The sequence below is a fragment of the Equus asinus genome, chromosome 7 (genome assembly GCF_041296235.1).
Source record: "Equus asinus isolate D_3611 breed Donkey chromosome 7, EquAss-T2T_v2, whole genome shotgun sequence".
Taxonomy (NCBI): Eukaryota; Metazoa; Chordata; class Mammalia; order Perissodactyla; family Equidae; genus Equus; species Equus asinus.
Genome location: NC_091796.1, coordinates 71,520,606 through 71,540,694, shown reverse-complemented (window position 1 = coordinate 71,540,694; position 20,089 = coordinate 71,520,606). Strand labels below are relative to the sequence as shown.

Below are 20,089 nucleotides of genomic sequence, written 5' to 3'. Positions count from 1 at the left end.
ATGCATTCTTATCCCCAGACTGAGAAAGATCTTTCTGCTTACAGCAAGACTCCACAGTCCCTACAATCTACAGACATAAAGTTCAATTGAAGACGTATTACAATGAGGATGCAGATTATCTTTTGGAAATAATTCAAAGAACAGACACAACATTTAAAGTTAATGAGTAATTTGGCCATTGCTTTAAGGCAATGTTAAGCTGGGAGCTACTTCTAGACCGACTCACCCAAGTGCTACGAATGGCTTTGGAGGCATTTCTAAATGAGTAACACATCAACCCTGCATCAAAGCTGCAGAGCGCAACTGACCGGCTTTGGGAGAGGAAAAGGGAATCTCCAGTAAGAGACAGCATTGTAGTGAATTTTTCATAAGTGCCCTGGCTCTAAGGTTTTTTTCTGACGAATTTGCATACAGGGTGAACAGGGAGTTCAGATCAACAGGAAACAGTTACTGACGTCAAGGAGGTCACAGTGGAAAAGTACCCTCATGAGGAAATCAGATTGCACCATGTCTGAACTGGAAACAAGCAGAATTTAACCACATTAAGAACAATTACAAAGGCTTCAAGGAAGAAACAAGGAGAGGGAATCAAATGGCTTCATTTTTCTTTTCTTTTTTTGACATCATTTTGCGCAGCCCAGAAGATATCAGAAGTTAATTCAATCACCCAGCAAACCCTCTGTCAAGCCCAGGGGCATGAGACATCCTGTCTGAGCTCAGAGACTTAGTCTTTGGGAAGGTGAACTATGTCTCCAATATCACCAGCCTTTAAGACCTTGCATTTCAAACCTGGAAGGACACACAGGCCTTTACAGAGAACAAGTGTTTTCCTGGGAAACTGGACACATGATGGCCATCTCTTGTAATGAAATTCAACAATGCTTCAGGCATATACCCCAGACCCGGGAAACAGGGAGGCAATCGAACTCGCAGTTTAACATGCCGTGAAACATCTGGGCCAGGAGGCTTTTAAAGCATAAATAAGCAGCAAACATGATCAGGGATCTAGCAAAGGTGGAGCCCAGTCCTCTCTTCCTGGGGAGCCGCCGAAGGTCCACATGTCTCGCCCAGCATCACTGAGCTGGGCCATGCAGGCTTTGTACACTTGGTCTTCCTTTCTGTGGAGGACCTGAAACCTTTGAAGGCGAGCCCAGATGCCAAATGATGCATCTCTAACACCACCAAGCACAGTGCCCAGACTATGGTAAGTAAGGACCTGACATGGCAGGAGGCCATTTTTGTTTCCTGATAAAATTTAAACTATAATATTAGAAAAGTTGTAACAAACTTCCAAGATTAGTTTTATCCATTCACTTTATGGAAGGAAAGTGAAAAGGAGAGAAGTACTCTGCCTGTAGTTAAAATACTGTGGAGGATGCCGCTTCATTTCCCTTTGGTTTTGTTTTTTGTTTTTTTTAAGATTTTATTTTTTTTCCTTTTTCTCTCCAAAGCCCCCCGGTACACAGTTGTATATTCTTTGTTGTGGGTCCTTCTAGTTGTGGTATGTGGGATGCTGCCTCAGCGTGGTTTGATGAGCAGTGCCATGTCTGCGCCCAGGATTCGAACCAACGAAACACTGGGCTGCCTGCAGCAGAGTGCGCAAACTTAACCACTCGGCCACAGGGCCAGCCCCCTCATTTCCCTTTGTTTATAAAGCTTTGGTTTTTCTCTGTTTATAAAAGTAATTACATGTTCATAGTTCAAAAGTAATTACAAAGTAAATACACGGAAAATGGAGGAAAAAATAAAGAAGATGAAAATAAAATCGCTCTAATCCTGACACTGAGAGAGAGAAGTCCAAAAGCAAGAAGAAACAAAATTCTTTATGGCTTTTAGCATCCAAAGAACTAGAGCTTTCAGGGGAGATAAGACATTTACAAGGTAACTTTAACTAGAGTTGATTTTCCCCTTATGTCCTAACTATACTTAACACTCTATAGCATGTCTAAAGAAGAGAAAAAGAGAAAACTAAAAACATACCCTTCATTTTTCACTTACATTTCACAATATTTTCTGATATACTTAGTCCTCAAAACTGTAATATTTTAACAGTTGCATTTTAATCCCAATGCCATTTCTTGAAGTCCTACATTTAGCTGGACTTCTGATGAAGTTGATGGAAATAAGAGGACATGGTATTAATAGTCTAGTCAAAATGCTATGATAAAGATCATTTTTACTAGCCTGGAAAAACAGACATCTCTTTAGAGCAGATTATTGCTAACTGGACATGGTGTTTTAATTCTGAATTAACTTCACATATCTAAATTCTGAATTTAGATTCACAAAGAAAATATCTTAGGTGATTATTAGCTTTTTAAAAAAGGTTTAGTCACTTAAAAGTATGCATAATAGGATTCTTTTAAATCGTTATTCCACATAGCACAATTTTCTTTATAAAGATTTTGGTTTAAGCACCAAATAGAAGCAGGTCTATTGAAGATACTAGTGGATTTAGTTTGTCTAGGGGTATAGGATAAAGAGTAAAAATGCTATTTCACTTATTTAGATCATTTTTCATGACAGAGTTTCCTAAACTCTTCAGTCTCTCAAAGAAGCCAAGATTTCATCTTTCCCTCTGATTTGTGGATGAATTAGACATTTCTGCCTCATGGGAGGTAATTCCAGGTTACAGTTGTCTGATTAAACATTTTGCCCAGTTAGAGAAGTAGCGAATCCGGCCAAAAATATTCCACATCTGCCTCCAGGTGCCTGGGACTCTGCCGGCCGAGAGTCTGTCCCCTCTTGCTCTCTCCAGCGTTGGGGTGCTCGCTCAGGTTTCCCTTTGGAATGGCTTTCCACATGCTGTTTTGAATTTATGTGCTACTCTGGCTGTGGAACTTCAAACGACTCCCCCCAATGTCTTCCCAAACCCTTTCTGCAATACGGGCAAAACACTGATCTCCACTGTCCACTGAAGAAGAAAGATGCAGACCTTACGATAAAGGTAGGGAGACCCACGTAAAAGAGGCGGGGCTCTAATCAGATGAGAGGCAAAGGAATCAGAACTAGCTCAAAAGGTTTACCCAGGGGAGAGGATATTATGTTAACTCTGTAGAGAAGCTTCAGCTGGCTAAACTGAGTTCACATGGGCCCTTCAAACACCCAGGATGAGAGCAGTGACCAGGATGGTGACACTACAACCTCGTCTCAGATCCAACGGATAGCCCTGAGTCCTCTGGGGAACTGATTTCATCTCGGCACTTGATTGCTCCTCCTATGAAACCACTTCCTTCTGATTCTTTTCCTTTCTTTCACCTTTCTCCACTCTCACTTAGAAATCCCTCTTTAGCTCTCCTCTCTTCTCCATCTGTAAACACCTACTAACATATTTTAAATTACAGGTTCTACTTTACCAAGAAAACACTCATGATACCAAATCTAATCCCATCTGAACTGTGTCTCTGAACAAGCAACTCTTACCACCGGATTTCCTGCAAGGTGAGCCCATTCCACTCCATTTCTCTAAGCTCCCAACAGGCCAGAGCTCTGGCCACTCATCTCACCCTCTTACCCTAAAGAGTCCTATCAATTCCACCTCCTCAGTGTTCCCTTGACTCCACACCTGTGACCGCTGCTGTGCAGCAGGCCAGTCCAACAGGCCACTGGTTCAGCATCCTTACTAGGCCTGCTGTCCCAATCTCCTCCCTCTGCAGACAGCCACCAGAGAATGCATCCCAAAATGCAAATCTTAAGTTGCTTCCTGACGTGAAATCCTCTGCCAGCTCCTTTCACCTCCATGTTCAAGTCTAAGCTCCTTAGCAAAGGATGTCAGACCCATTATGACTTGCTGCTTCTTCACTCCCTACATTTCCTCTCCTGCAATCCTGCCACATCAAGTTATCTGGGGTTTCCTGGGCACATCATACAATTTTAATCTTCTGTGCCTTTGCACCATTGTCACCTCTGTCTGGGAGGCCCGTTCCCCTCCCTGGACTGTAGGGCTCCTAGTCATCCTCAAAACACAGCTCAGATAGCCCCTCCTTGGAAGGCCCTTCCAACCTCCCAGGACCAAGCTATGACTTCTCTCTGTCACACAGTGCTATAAGCATCTGTGTTTAGGATGACTCGACTGAAAGCACTAGAGGGCAGGTCCACATTTTGTTCTTCCATGTCTTCAGTCCCTGGCACATAATGTGTGCTCAGTAAACACTTACTGAATTCAATTAAAAATGCAAGACCGATAAAACATTACCATTCAATGTAGAAAGAGCCCATGTCTCTAGTGGGTAGGGTCTACGTTCAATATTTAGAGACCCTAGTTTGGAAGATAGCATCTAAAGTATCTGTATCTTTAAGCTGAAATGACATTTCCATGTACGGCAAACAAAAGAAAGAAAACAGCAAGTTTGCTTTTCCCCAAAGCACACTTGTGTTGCTACCAGCACATTTTTCTATGCTGGTTGAGAAATGTCTCTTAAAGCTTTGATTATCTCTGTTTGTAAAATCCAGTCATCACACTTGGGATGGGAATCTGACTCACAGATAGGCGCCCTTTTACATTCAGGGTGGAGACAATGATTTTCATAAAACGCCACTGATTCAACGCCTTGATGGTAAAGTGGGAGTATAATCATTAAACGCCAAAACAAGAGAAATGGTGCTATTTCAACAGCCTGTTTTTAAACATAAGCCATTTTAAATATATGCTCATCGAGCTAATCTTTTGCTCCCTACATGCCCCCAGGCTCCAATAATTCTCCCTTATCACAGCAAGCTTCACTGTTCTGAACTGCTAAGCCTCGCTCACATTCAACAGACCCCGCAGGCTTCCGCTGTCTCCTCCCCCGCCCAGGGCCCCAGTCCCGGCAAATGCCACAGTGCAGCCACTGATAGCTGTTGGGAGCCTCAAACAGGAACTGTGCCGTCTACAAACTCAGGGAAAAAAATGATAACGCTTATAATTTTATAAGGGAGGTCTGACACGTTTCACTACAGCCCCTGTGAAAAGTCAAGTGATCTCATCCATGTGACTTCTCTCATGCAGGACAGCCCAGCTGCCATGTATGCAAGCCTGTGGTTTTCAACCAAGGAGGTTCTTCCCCCCAGGGATATTTGACAGTGTCTCGAGCCATTTTTGGTTGCTACAACTAGGTAGGTGTTACTGGTACGTAGTGAGTAGAGGCCAGGATGCTGCCAATCCTGCAACGCACAGCACAGCCCCCCAGAACAAAGGATTATTCCACCCCAATGTTAGCTGTGGGCAAATGACACTGCACTATGCATGTAAGTGAACTTTTTTTTACTGGAAAGGTTAAAAATTCACCACCCATTTGATTATTAAAACTATTTAACCTGTTGGTGAAGGTCAAGGTGGCGGGGGATGAAGTTCTGAGCAAGGTGGAAGGGAATTTTCTGCTTCAGATCTGCCCTGAAGCCCAAGTAAGGAGAGACAAACCAAGTTAAGAGCAGGCCCTCAGTTCTACAGGCTTCCAGAAGAAAAGCTTCATCCAGTCCCTAGGTCCACTCTGCCATATCTGTTCCCTACTTTACTGGTAGTGTCTAAGTCATCTTGAACCGCCTTTCACCACTGGTAGGTAGACCCAGTTTAGGAGGTCTGGGCTTGTTGCAGGCACAAGCTCATTCCCACTTCACAAGGAAACCATGGCTCAGTGCTCCCTGGGAGTGAGGAGGTGAGGGGAGAGGAAGAAGAACAAGGCAGCAGATGAAGGCACTTCCCATGGTCTACGGCACAGAAAGGGAAAAACACGTATGGGGGGAGGGGTTGGCGTTTTACTGGAAGGGCTTTCCTCTTTTGTTTTGGTTGGGAATTATATATTACATCATTTTTATGTTTAAAATATCACACACCATGAGAATGGAATTAAGAGACTCTGGGAAGAGTTCCAAGACTCCCTTCGTAACGCCTAAGCGATAAATCATCACAGACCATCCTAAAGAAGTGGGTAGGAGTGAGCTCGAAGTACAGGGGTTCTTTTACTGTACAAATAAACTACAAGTTGGATGCCTCACACAGAAAGGTAACAGGAACTCCCTGGGTGGCCCTGAAGGGAAGACAGGGCATGCCAAAGCCCTCCAGTGGGGTGGGCAGGGTCTGCAAGGTATTAGCTGACAAAGGAAGGTAAGAGGAGGCACCTTGCACAAGAGCAGTCAGTCTTGATGGCACATGGGTTAATATGGGGGGAGGAGTGGTGTCCCCAAAGCCTCGTGCAGGGGGTGCCAGTGAAGACACCAGTCTCCCCAGCAGGACGAGCACGATTGTACAAATAGCGATGGTGAACAAGGGAAGTGAGCTGGGTTGCTGCTCTTCCCATGATGTCTCCCGCTTTGGGCCCCCAAGCCCAGTGGTGCCACAGAACTACCACCAAGCAGAGGCAGCACCTCCTCCCGGCAATAATCTCCATCAGGGCCTAAATTCACTGCACCCACATAAAAGCAAAGGTGCGCTTCATATGCAAATGCAGCTTCAGGACAAGGTCCCTAGCCTCTCCTCCTAAGCAGATGGCTGCTCTGAGCCTGTCCTAAACAGCGACCCAGGAACTGCCGGCCACAAAGGGTCCCTAGCCAATTCTACATTATGCACAGCCTGTTCAGGCCATGAAGGCCCCGGGACAACACCTGCTCCCCAAGGGTGGGGACTCCTCTCTGTTTTTTTCCTGGCTGTGTCCTCAGGGCTTAGAGCCGAGCCACACCTTGAAGGCACTCAGCTGCACTGGCTGAAGGAATGACACCTTCTATCCTCACCTGCCAGTGGGCTCTTCTCTGTACTTCCAAGTGGGCTAAGTTTATCCTGACAGACAGGGCTGATTCTGTCGTGAGAGGCCCCGGATAGCTCTGGGGCCTAGAAGAGACAGACACAGCTGGGATCTTACCAGTGATGAAGTAATTATGGAAAATTCAAGTATTTCAAAACCAGAATATATCACACTCTATGGTTTCCACCCAGAGCAGTTGGGTATTTACACTGCCCGATTCTGTCTTCAGGGTGGGGTGGACCTACTCCAGCCGCTCACAGGTGTAGCGTCAGGCCCTGACCTGAGTATCCCAGTCAGTCATGGCAAGAGTCAACCCAACTTCTCAGGGAAACACCTGCAGGCCGCCCTGCGGTGCTGCTTAGAGCTCAGATGTACTTGGTTTGCTAGTCTCGTAGGCATTCTGATTGCACTTCTGAGGAAAGACTGCATGCAGAGTTTGGTGTTCATTTTCAACTCCCTTCCCTTTTGTAGTATAACGATGCGTTTACTCCGTGCTGCCTACTGTCCACTGCTGTTCCATGTGTATTAATTTTCTCTTCCCAACTAGACTGAGTATTGAAGGACTGTTTCTTTTGCCTGGCACTCAACCAGTGTGATCCTGGACTGTTGGATTTTCACTAAACTATTTGGCAGAAAGCCCATCGCATTTTCATCTCTGGAGCCAGTCCTGGCACTTCCAGCCCAGAGCTTCCCTACAGGGCCCTGTTGAGTATCTACGGTCTGGCAGGTTCCCAGTCACGGTCAGGGAAAACCACGACCAGGCCCTCTCATCACAAGGCTCCGTCAGTCCTCAGGAAACACAGGGCCAGGGCTGACCCTGGCAAGTCTCAGATACATCAAAGGAAATCACACACAATCCATGAACCACCTTAGCAAACTCGGGGTAGTCGGCCTGTGTGATCTCTAGGTCATCAATGATGACCATGGCCAGCGACAACAAGGCCAGTTACAACTGAACAACCTCAAACTGAAAAATACACCAACCTTTCCCAGCCCCTTTGTCACACCAAGTATCCTGGCAGTTCTCCCCAGACAGAGTGTGCCAAAGGAACAGAGGGACCTTCAGGCTCTCCTACTTCCCATTCATTCTCACGGCCCTGTTTAGCCACAGAAAGTCAAAGAGCCTAGGAGCCTGAGAGGACAGAAGCAAAGGTCCCAAATACCCCCCCACCACCCCGAAAATCCAGAGCCTGATGATGGCCTATGTGCATTCTGTCCCCAGATGGAACACCGCTAATAAGTTGGGAACATGCCCAACTGGGAAACACCATGTTCTGGCACATTTTCTATTTTGATCTGAGCCAAAGGCAAATTACAACAAATGACCCATAAGCAAACCAATCGTGTTTGTGGCGGTCACTGCTCAGGGAAAGGAGGAAACGTAGCTCCAAACAGATAAGAGGAAATATCCTTCGGTATTTCACAAAAGGCCGCAAAGCTATATATTGTGAAAAACTGCCTTTATTCCTGCCTAATAACACTCTTCTTATTTGTGGCATAAAGGAAATGGATGAAATAATAGATGATTATGGATAAATGGATGAAATAATAAATAAATGGATGAAATCATAGATGATTAAGCTGCATGACCTGGTTAAGAACCCATGGTCTGACTCTTGCTTGCTGTGTGATCTGGGGCAAGTTACCTAACTCTCTGGACCTCAGTTTCCAGATATTTATAGAATGCCAAAATGCATTTATATAGACAATGCAGTTGTGTAGACGTTGGTAATGAATATAAGCACCTAGAACACGCACCAGGATCTCAAGGAATAGTAGCTGCTGCTGCGAATTCACTCTTCACCCATCCCTTCTGCAAAGCTGATACCATTTGGGGTCCAGGAATCAAGGAGCTAACCTAAGGCATCAATAGAGGCCTCTTCAGAACGCTCGTCCTTCCAGCCCTTCTGGCTGCACTCCCCCTCTCCTCCCCTAACTCCCCATCGCTGTGCCTCCTCCCCTAGTCTGGGATGTCCCTGTGACTCAGAGCACAGGGCTCACTCTGCTCCATGGGCCAAGTGCGCCTCCTCCTTGCCCAGGCCGGCCACTGGTAGCAGCTCAGCAGACAAACGCCCACTAAACCCTCAGGAAAGGGAAAGGGGGCTGAGGGCTGGAGCACAGACAGGGCTGGACTGGGCTAGGGGGCGGGGGCGGGTCGCATTCTCCAGAGGCATCTCTGCCAACAGGTCCACCAGGGGAGAACGCAGATTTAAGTGGAGGTGCTTACCTGGGAAAAACCAAAGGCAGGGGACCTTCCTAAAGACAGGGGGCTACTAGTTGAGTCCGAAGCAGAGCTCGGAGCTCTCACACTGAAGGCTGCAGCACCGTCACCTGCCTGATGAAATTCTGAAAGATTCACTTCAGGGCCACACGACTTTCTCGCTGCCTGTCTCTCTTATACACACGCACACGCGTGTGCACATACACTCCTTTGCTAATATTCAATACAACAGCAATAGAGAAAATAATACAGAGAAAAGAATGTTCCCATGAGCTCAGGTTGCCAAGTGATTTTCATCACATATTTTAAGTGTGACTTCAGTATACTGATACCACCGCGCACCAGTTCTGTAAGCTGACAGCATTCAGGCCCCAAGATTCCTAGGCACCCTAACCTTCGGAAGTAGGACTTCTGCTTTGTTGACCAACATTTGAGTGGCTCCGTGTGGAAAGCTCTGGCCCTGCCGGGACCCCGAGGCATCCCGCTCTGCGGACGGCCCGGTAGGCGGACACCCTGAGGCCTCCGCCTGAGAAGGGCCTCCGGCGGGCGGGAGGCGGGAGCGCTGCAGACGGGGGCCGGGCATGCGGGCCCACCCGAGGGCAGCGGCCGGCAGAGGCGAACTCGAGCGTTCCCCAGAGGACGGGGCCCTCCTCTCGCACCGGCCGGGCCGCTGCCTAGGGGCTCTGGGGCCCGGGCCGGGCGTCTTGTTTGCCACATGGGGCCTCAGGGAGCGGGCCTCTGGACAAAGGCCGCGCGGCCGCCCCTCCGGGCCGCTCCGCCCCTTTGTTCCTCCTCTGCGGCCAAGGGGAGGGCTCCTGGGAGAGCCCGGGTCGGGGCGGACCCGGATTCCAGCACAGTCACTGATCAAGATGGAGGAGGGGGCTTTACCCGAAGGAGTGGGGGAGGCGGCCAGGCCCGCACCCCGGCCTCCGCCCTCCCTGACTTCATGCCCACTCCTCCCACCGCCATGGTTAAAGGAGTATCATCACGTTACCAAAACTGGTAAACAGAAAAAAAATCACCCCCAACTTCACTACCCTCATACAGTCCCTGATAGTTTATTGGCATCATTTCCTTCCAGTCTTTTTTTGGAGGAGGGGCCAGGTTTGCCAATTCACTGTCTTGGGCAGAACCTGATATGGATACATGCCACGAATCGTGAGAAATTCGGCATTATTTCCTGGACTCTAACCTCCGAGTTCCACAATTTACTGTATTGGATTTGGGGCAAGGGATTGAACTCCTCAGTTACCGCTCAGCAAAATGAAAATAATAATTGTACCTACCTTACAGGCTGTTATGAGAACTGCATGTAATAAATAATACATGTTAGGTGCTTATGGCAGTGTCTGACACATAATCATCTAACTGTTTAATATTCAATTATCTCTTTACTGGCTGCAAATCTTCATCAGATAGTATCTTACTTAAGTAAACTCCTATTGCTGAATGCTTGTTTCCAATATTTCCCTATTATAAATAATACCCTGAAAATTAAACATATTTATGTATAACACTGGTTTTATTCTTTACGTGGTTTTCTTAGGCTAGATTATCAGAAATAAAATCAACAGATCCAAGAGTATAAACATTTTTGTGAGTCTTGATACAGACTATCAAATTATTCACAAACTATTAGGATTTATAACACTATCAGAAATGTATGAGGATGCCAATTTAATGATATACTTGAAAGCAATATGTGTTCTTATGAAAGAATTGGGGGCAATAATTTACGGGCTCATAATTCAACATAGGAAGCTTGATAAATTATCTAATATTTGAGATTTGCTTATCTTTTTCTTTTTGCCAAGAACAAAAGCTTCTAAATCTTATTTTTGGGTGTTGACTAGACCCTCCTGATGCTGTCCGTGCTGGCCACTGGGAAGTCCCAGGACATTTGTCTCTGGTGCAGGGAAGGAGGTGGTCATCAGAGCAGTCACAGTGAGTCTGCCCACCTGAGAACAGGGCTGCGTGTGTCCGAAGTGTTTCTACATTCTCTCTTTTGTCCTCATCTGAACCATGCTCTCATCTTAACAGTGAGAATTTTAAGGTCGTCTCCAGTGGTTCAGACAGAGGAAATCAGAGGTGGAAGAACTCAGGTCTTCCGTTTCCAAGGGCAATGCTGCTTCCATACCAGCAGGTTAGAGGGGAGCCAGGGCAGACAAGAGGTGCTGAAGTAGATGCTGAATCGACATAATGTTGTATAAGACAACATGTGGACTGACGGGTCAGAGCACAGAACCCAGGCTCCAGAGCCAGCCTGGCCCAGAGATGAACTCACAGTCTAAGGGACCCTCAGCAAGTTGCTTCCTTTCCACAAGGGTCTTCACAATGAAAGACTTCACAGACAGCTGGGGAGCAACTCCAACACCTCGCCTCGGCTCACTTCTCAGTTCTTCAGGGAGACTGTTACACTTCAGCCTTACACGCTGATTAGCATCTCATTTTAGAGGCCATGGCCTGCCAAACAAGTGCTAAAAAATCATAATTTACCTCCTGTAATTTCTCATAGTAACTAACATTTTCTGTTCTTTATAGTTAGCTTTTCAACAGTGAATGGGGATAGTCACTGAGGATTTCTGACAGATGCAGAGACAGCAAATGCCAGGCATACTGTGGAGTCTGATACCTTGCAAATCCGAGAGAAAGCAAAAACTACAGCAAATTGAAAATTGTTTATCTACCTCAGAATGAGAAAAACTCACTTGATTCTTTGAAGTTGGTTCCCACTACTTCATTTATCATCTAGACTTAAGGCAGGAGAAATTCCCTTTATCCTCTGCTCTGGAGATAATTCACAGCAAACACAAATTTTAAGCCCCAACGTCAGTTCCTAGCTCTCTGGTGGAGAAATAAAAATCACCTTGCGGTAACGACTGCCACCTTGTGGCCACATAAGAAACTGTCACTAGGAAAAAAACACCTGCGGAACACTGTGGAGATCCTGTGTGGCCGCTGACATTTTGGTGTATTGTATAATTCATATATTTTCCTGGAAAATTCCACATTGTATATGCTATATTCATTGGGCTCCCAGTCTGTTCCAGGTTTATTTCTTGTGCTACTCTACCACAACACGATCTAACTGTTGGTGAGACCTCTGACTGCTTCTAAGGAAACCCCGGCATTTCATTTTGTAGGTGAAGCCCCCCGGAGTTGGGTAGGAGACATTTATTTATTTGTTCATTAGAGTAACTTGAAACAGCCACTGCACGACCAGACTAGGTTCAGTAAATGCCAGGTGACTGTCTGACTCAAAGGTTATCAGCCAGTTGAGATTGTCTAGCCTAACGTCACAGGAAACCATCTGCTCTTTGGTGCAGGCCCTGAGAAGATAGCCGAGCGGAGCCCTGCCTCGCCCTTTGATTCATGGTGTGAGCAGGAGGCGGGAGCATGAAACCCGGGCCATCCATCAGTCACGCCTTCTTCACAAGGGTGTTCTCAAGACTGAGCTGTCACCTCCTGGAGAAAACAGCTGGATGAGGCGGGGGAAGGGCTCCATGCAGGCCAAGTACAAAGTATAGGAAACTGAGTTTCAGGGCTACTCCAGGGGGCAGTGGAGGCCAGGAAGAACTGGCGCTCCAAAGGAACATGGACCCTGGAGAGGGGACGCAGAGAATCACGGGCAACAGGGGCAGACCGGTGCAGGCTCCCCGGCTCCTGGAGCCACAGACCATGAGGGAAGGAGGGTGTGGTCTCAAGGCGGAAGGAGTACAGGGGGGGCTGTGGCCCAAGAAGCTATCAGCTGAGTCCCCAGCTCCTTCCAATATGCATGGGAGTGCATACTGTGCATCCTCTTTAATACACCTCCCGTCTCCCCACTTCCAGTCCTCCCTGCTCCACCCATTCTCCAGGCTGCGCATGTGTTCTTCCCAGCACAGATTTGAACACAAGTGACCTCTAAACATAGACGAATGCTCAGCCTCACTCACAGTCAGAGAAATGAAAATTAGAACCTCAAAGATACCAGTTTTTTAATCTCTCCGATCATCAGAATGATAGACAGCATGCCAGGATGGGAGCGTGGGGGAAACAGGCTTCTCACACATGGCTTGGGAGTGTGAATTTAGAAAGGCAGCAAGCCAGTGCTAAGAGCTTGGGCTCTGCAGTCAGACGGCCTGCTGTCAAAACCTCTGCCACGTGGAAGCTAAATTTCTTTGTGCCTCAGTTTCCTCGTCTGTAAAATAGGAGTGACGCTAACAGAATTTACTCGGCACGGTTACTGTAAGGATTTAAAGGAGATAATACTCATAAAGCACTCAGAACAGTGCCTGGTGTACAGGTGATAAAGAGTTAGCTCTCTCTAACCACTATGGGGGAGAAGGCCAAGTGGACTCAGTCCAAAGTGTGCATGATATACCTCTGACCAAGCGATACCACTTGCAGTAGTGTATCACATAGAAATAATAACGCAGGCATTGTAAAGATAGCAGTGCAAGAGGACTCACTGTATCTTTGAAACAAAAGTCCAGGTACAACCTAAACATGTAGCAATAGGAAACAAGTTAAATAAATCGTGTCATCTTCTTAAAATGAAGTACTACGCAGCCATTGAAAAATGAGGCAGCTAGGTATATACAAATATGAAACAATCTCCAAGACATAGTACTATGTTTTTCAAAAAAAATAAGGTCTATGGTAATGTACAGCATGGTGACTATAGTTAATAGTACTGTATTGCATATTTGAAAGTTGCTGAGAGTAGATCTGAAAAGTTCTCATAACAAGAAAAAAAATTGTGTAAATAAGTATGGTAACAGATGTTAACATTGTGGTGAACATTTCTCAGTATATGTAAATATCAACTCATTATGTTGAACGCCTGAAATATGTTATTTGTCAATTATACCTCAATGAAAAAAAATGTGTAAATTTTGCAAGATGGATTAGAGAAATTTACTCCCTCAATAAAGCCATTTTGGAGTTTTCTCCTAAAAAAATAATAAGATGTAGAATGGTGGGCAAATTATGCTATCATTTGTGTTTTTAAAAAATAAATATGGGTGCATATATGTGGAATGTGCATATGCTTTTAAGTGCAAATCTTCTCTGAAAGGGTACACTTGGAACTAGTCTCTTTCAAAGAAACGATATGGATATTTAGAGGACACTTACATTACCTACTGCAAAAACTTAGTTTTTTTATACTTAAAAAATGCAAACTGATACATCATTCCTCTGCTTAAATGTTCTCCATTTGTTCTTAGGACTAAAATCGAAGCTCCTTAACACAGCCTACATGACCCTTCACAGCCTGGCCCTGGCTCGGCTCACTTCTGGAGCCTCGGTTCTCACTAGGCCCCTGGGCCTCACCCTCCATCCTTCATGCAGGTGAGCTTTATTCAAACCTCACACTCTCGCTTACTGCTGGACCCATGCAGGTGCTGTTATCCTATCTCGCATATTTGCCTTCATTCTCTTTGCCTAACTAACTCTAACTCACCCTTATGGTCCCAGCTTAGCTGTTACTTGCCCTGGAAATACACTGCAGCATCCCCGGACCAGGTGGGGTGCCCTGATCCACTCTCCCAGAATGTCTTCTGACAGTGAGAAGATTCTGAAACATCTGTGGCATGCCCTCTTGGTACCCTCTCAGGAGCCATCTTCCCTCTTCATTGACAACAGAAGCCCGGTTCTCAGCCCCATACAAAACGGGCAGCAGAGTACCCTGCCCCAGGGGATGTGGCAGCTAGGTGTACACAAATATGAAACAATCTCCAAGATATATTATTATATTACATTACATTATTACAAGGTTGGTGGAAGGCAATCATGATAAACCAGCTTTGGTGGCTAGGTATTTGCTCTTCCAGCCTCCCTTGCAGCTAAGGGGACTCAAGTCTGGGAAAGATTTGTCTCTTCCTGATAAAAGGATAGTGGCCCATGAAGGCCTTGTGCCTCTGCCCCATCCTTCCTGCTTTGGATGCTGTGATGTTTAGGGCTGTGGCAAATAACTTGAGATGCCAAGGGGAAGAGACGCCTGATGTCACTGGGCAGCTAATCCAACCCTAATGCTGCTTCCACCAGACTTCTCAAGAAAAAAGCTTATACTCATGAACTAAACTCATCCTTTCTGTTTATTGCATGAACCACTGTAGGCCAGGTACTCTGTTAACTGCAGCCAAAAGCATTGCCAACGGCACCCCATCACAGGGTAGACGACTCAAATCCCAGGATCAGTCAATGGAATCAAGCAGAGGGTGCCTGATTGAGGCCAGGAGCAATGCCCTGGACATCACAAATCATGGCGCCCACGTGGGCCCAGCCTGGTCTGAACCTGGGGTTCAGAACCAGACCAGTATTTTGGAGCAGAGCCAAAGCCAAAGTCTCCCAGATAAGCAGCCCATGACACTTACTCTGCTCTTAGACTTCTGGAACCTTCACTCTGCTAGAGAAGACTTATGTATGAAGACGTTTCAGACATAGGACACACAGCCCTCAAAGTGACCCTTCTCTGGGACAGCAGGAAAGGAAGCGGGTAGTTCACTGGTTTTGACTTTCTCCCAGAGGTCATTAGAAGTCCCTGGTACCTTCATATGGCCCTACTGTGGGAGCTCATCCCCCACAAGTTTCTGAGACTCTACTGTACTAAACCTTCAACATCTTATTGTCTCAACTGTTTAAGAATGGAGGCTGGGGTCGGCCCAGTGGCACCGCGGTTAAGTGCACATGTTCCGCTTCGGTGGCCCAGGGTTTGCCGGTTCGGATCGCGGGTGCAGACATAGCACCGCTTGGCAAGCCATGCTGTAGTAGGCGTCCCACATATAAAGTAGAGGAAGATGGACACAGATGTTAGCTCAGTGCCAGTCTTCCTCAGCAAAAAGAGGAGGATTGGCAGCAGATGTTAGCTCAGGGCTTCCTCACAAAAAAAAAGAAAAGAAAAAGAAAGGAGGCTGTCGAGGCACGACTGTGAGTCATACTTACAGGGGTCTGAAAGCAGCAGAACAGCTGAGTGAGGAAGGGGTGATTGCGGGCCAAGGACAGGATCCTCTTCTCCGTCATCGTGCATTCCACGTCATCGTCCTGCAGGATCACGTCCTTCTTCAGAATCTTCACGGCATAGAGGTCTCCTGTTTCTTTTATTCTTGCAAGCATCACCTATGGCAAAGCAGGAGAGAGCCTGAGCATGAGAACTCTTGTGGTTCCTAGGGTGTGGGACACACGGGGCAGAAAGGGAAGGAATGGCGCATGGGAAATGGGAGTGTGTACATACATGCACACACAAGCAACATACACACATGCACAAACGTACACACAAACAACGTACCCATAATGGGCTTCCTGCAACCCAAACAGCTACAGCCAAGACTCACCTTCCCAAAGCTCCCCTTCCCCAACACTCGGATGAACTCAAAGTTGTCGATACCAAGTCGGTTGGAAGAATTAACCCCAATGCCATTTCCTTCTTTGATGCTCTCCTTTCCCTGTCGTCTTAGAGTCGTTCTGGAAACAAGCTTCTGCAGAGAAGAGTAGGAATACATTGAGTCAGAAGTCACAGTGCGGGCACGAAGCATTCATGAATGGAGAAGACCTTACTTGCAGCCTCAACACTCAATACAACGTGAGGGCAAAGATCAGTTCAGCTTGACATATGATCAGGTTCTGCTGATCAAAACTACCTCGGCACCAGCTCCTGATCTGTGCTTACTGTATTTGGGAGAGAATCATTTAAAAATATATCTAAGCCACCGAGTTTTAGTTTGTGCTCAAATGGGAGTGTATAGAAACACAAACGCCCAAGTCTGGTCCGGCCAGTTTCTTGGGTGGCTTTCTACAGGCGGTCAGATTCCAAGAGCGCCCCCTGGTGTCCACTCCCTACAAAGAACAGCTTTCACGTTTGCTCAGAGGATCAAGTACCACTCCACACCAGGATGTGAACGAATGAAGCAACGTTATTTATACAATATTTTAAATTATAAAAGAGAAATAAAAATTAATGTAAAAATTGGAACAATGAAGAAAAGTATGAAGGATAAAATTTAAAATACCTATAATCTCACCAGCCCCCCTCAAAAAAATCTAAAAACAATTACACATATATACACATCTGTCTTCACACTTATTAATTTTTAAAAATATAAGAAAATTGTTTCACAACACATTTTTATTTAATATTTTGTCATGTATATTTTCCGTATCTTTAAATATACTTCAAGAACATGAGTTTTAAGGGCTGTCCAATATTCCATTTCATGTATATATCACAATTTATTCACTAATTCCCATGCTATTGGAAATATAGGTTCTCTCCCATTTTTCCTAGTATAACAAACACCACAGTGAATGTACTTCCATTCAAATCTTCAAAGCAGGGTGATTCAGAGCCTAGGCTCTTAAGCAGGCTGCCTAAGTTCAAATCACAGCTCTGCACCCTAACCCAGTGACCTTGGGCAATTCCCTACCCATCCTCTCTGTGCCTCAGCTCCCTCTTCTAAACAAAGGGGATGTTACAGCACCTGCCACATGAGTTATTATGTGGAGCAAATGAATAGACGCACATAAAGCACTTTGATCCGTGCCTGGCACATTCCATAAACATGAGCTGTGTTGTCATCACCATGATCATCCTCATCCTTTTTCTTAAGATAACTTTCTGGAAATGGAATTCTTTGGGCCAACGTGTTACTTTAGAAGACTTCTGATACATGGTCCACTTGCCCCCTAGGAAGGCTGACCACCAGCACAACGAGAGCGCCAGTCTCAGCACACCGAACCAGCCGTCAGCGTGGCCTCGGTGGTTCTCCAGCTCCACGCTGCTGACACAAGCCCATCACAGTGAGGGTGCCACCAAGGCAGGATGACTTGCAGATGTCCACCTTGGGACATTTATGATAAAAGCTACCACTAAACAACAGATCAAAAGTCTAACATCCTGGAGCTTTTTGACCTATTTTAGAGCTAAAAAAAAGCTTATCTGGGGCAACTTCTAAGCGATGTTTGCAATAAACAACTGTGCAAAAGCCTGAAACTAAAAGGATTTGACCTTCTCAACCCAGTAGCACAGCGAGAGCCAGACATAACATAGATGATCTTAAAAACCCAATTGTTTTAACAGTTTCTCCTCCAGATTTCTGATCATAAATTTTCCAAAGATAGAAAAATTTTACCAGTTTGAATTTCACTTCCTCTACTTAAATACTTCCCCTGGTTGGGCTAGCACTGGCTAGAAAACTCTAGGCGAGTGTCTCAATTTTTTTTAACCCATTCTTCTCTTTTGACAGACTAAGGATTCTCCGTCTCTTTTTAATGTTGTACTGTCAAATAACAGGTAGTTTTGGTTTTCCCACTATTAAATATCATAATATTAAAGATACTTGGTTCAAATGACAAATGACAAGTGGCAGTGCCCATTCCTAGAGGTGCCACATGGTCTATCTTACTCCCATCATATTTTAGAAGCCCTGGTATGGGCTGAAATCCTTTATCTACACTCTTCAGGAACAGCCGTCCTGTGCATTAGCAATCTCCCTCATGGTATTAGCATCCTGACTGTCTTATCCACAAGACACACTTTGAGGGACTCTGCCAATGCCTTCCTGAAATCAAGACACACAATGTCAGTCAAGTCCCTGACCTACCAGGCATCCTTTCAGTAAAAACGAAATGGGGTGGTTGGTGCTGACATTTTCTGGATAACCAAGAACCTAACAATGATTGCATTTTCCTTCCTAAGCACCCAGAGATACTCAGCAGTTAAGTCTAGGGTTTTCCTGACCTGGCCATCAAGCCACACCTTTCAGAAATCACAGTCATAGCCATGGCTCTTTCCCAGCTCTCTGCAGACCCCGGCCAGGAAGGCAGCAGTAGGACACGGGCCTGGGAAGTGGCCGAGGCTCTAATGGACAACACGCCAGCAGGTGGAGGTCACTCAGGGAGGTTGCAAGACAAAACATGTCTACGGCAACTGACACAACTCCACCCAACCTGAGAGCTCAGAGGAAGGAACTCCCGTCATCACTGAACTCGAGAGATAAATTCACAATCCATAAACAAAAACTGCAGAACTGCTGGATTCCAAGGCTGCAGAGAGCCTCAGAGAGCTTCAGGCTCAAGCTCTTCAGAGCAGAGGAAGTGGAGGCCCACAGCTACTGGCCAACTGCGCTCCCGGGGCCCAGCCACGAGCAGACCCAGGCCCCTGGATTTCAGGCTCCTCATCAGGAAGCTGACTTTTTAAAAAAAGATCCTTCCTCTGCTTCTTGCTATATCTGCACACTCATTATTTCCTGTCATATAATTGTATATAGAATCTCATTTGTGAAACAAAATGCTCTTTTAAAACGCAATGAATCTGTTCGTTGTGTTTGCGGAGATAGGAACTTTACGCCGTTTACGTCACATGCGCCCGTCCGGGCTTACCACAACAAAACAACTTCTAAAGGACAATAGGTGAAAAAAGCAAAGCTTACCGAGGTTGGAGAAATATTTCCAGGCTGGAGGCCCATCCCAGCCAGAGTCTTGGCGAGCTCCACCGCGTTCACCCCACAGTTAGGAGCCACGTTCGCCTGACACCGAATGTGTACATTCATTTTACATACTGAAGGGAAGAAGAGAGGACAATCCACATTCAGAGAGGAGCCAAGTCAACGTGTGCTGTGAAGGAGAACTTTAATAACCTGGAAGATTGCGACAGAGGAATTGGACAAGCTGAACAATGCCATCTTCTCATAAACTTACACTCGTAATAATCCCTGACATTTTATCTAATTCTGTTTTGTGCAGAAGCAGAAAGCCCGGCATAGAGAAGAATAATAAATTTCAACTACACTTTTTTCTCCCTGACTTGATGAAAGACATTCATCTCAATCATCTGTAACAGTCCCTGTCGACTTAATAGCACGATTCAACAGAGAGCTCAAAATGTTCATCGCAGTGACAGTCCCCAGTCAGTGAAATAACAAGGAGTCAGGACAACTGACTTCATGCTTTCCCTTCGCTCTCTCCACAAAAGGTAGCAGTCTACATGCTACACAGAGATTGCTCTTCAGACAGGATGGAAATGGTGTTTCTGAGAGAACAACCTTTGAGTAAAGCTTTCTTTCTGAGTATTGTTGTGGTTGGGTGGCCCTCACAGCACAGAGCACAGCATCCTGTGGGGCTGTGGTTCTCAGCGCAGCCTGTGGTTCTAACTGCTTCATGGGGGAAGAAAAGC

The 20,089-nt window shown here is 46.0% G+C and overlaps 1 protein-coding gene and 1 long non-coding RNA gene across 2 annotated transcripts in view; one reads left to right on the top strand and one right to left on the bottom strand.

Moving 5' to 3' along the window:
• The window catches only part of PRKCH (protein kinase C eta), a 212,454-nt gene that overhangs the window by 69,286 nt on the left and 123,079 nt on the right, over window positions 1–20,089 (bottom strand). The window contains exons 7-9 of the mRNA XM_014868498.3: window positions 19,347–19,474; window positions 16,254–16,397; window positions 15,865–16,038 (exon numbers count right to left, since the gene is read on the bottom strand). Coding sequence (XP_014723984.3) covers window positions 15,865–16,038; window positions 16,254–16,397; window positions 19,347–19,474 — 446 coding nt within the window. The remainder of the gene's footprint in view (window positions 1–15,864; window positions 16,039–16,253; window positions 16,398–19,346; window positions 19,475–20,089) is intronic.
• LOC123287114 (uncharacterized) lies at window positions 453–14,271 on the top strand. The gene is made up of 4 exons (XR_006530148.2): window positions 453–1,204; window positions 3,345–3,441; window positions 4,988–5,094; window positions 14,148–14,271. It is a non-coding gene; the product is annotated as an uncharacterized lncRNA (long non-coding RNA).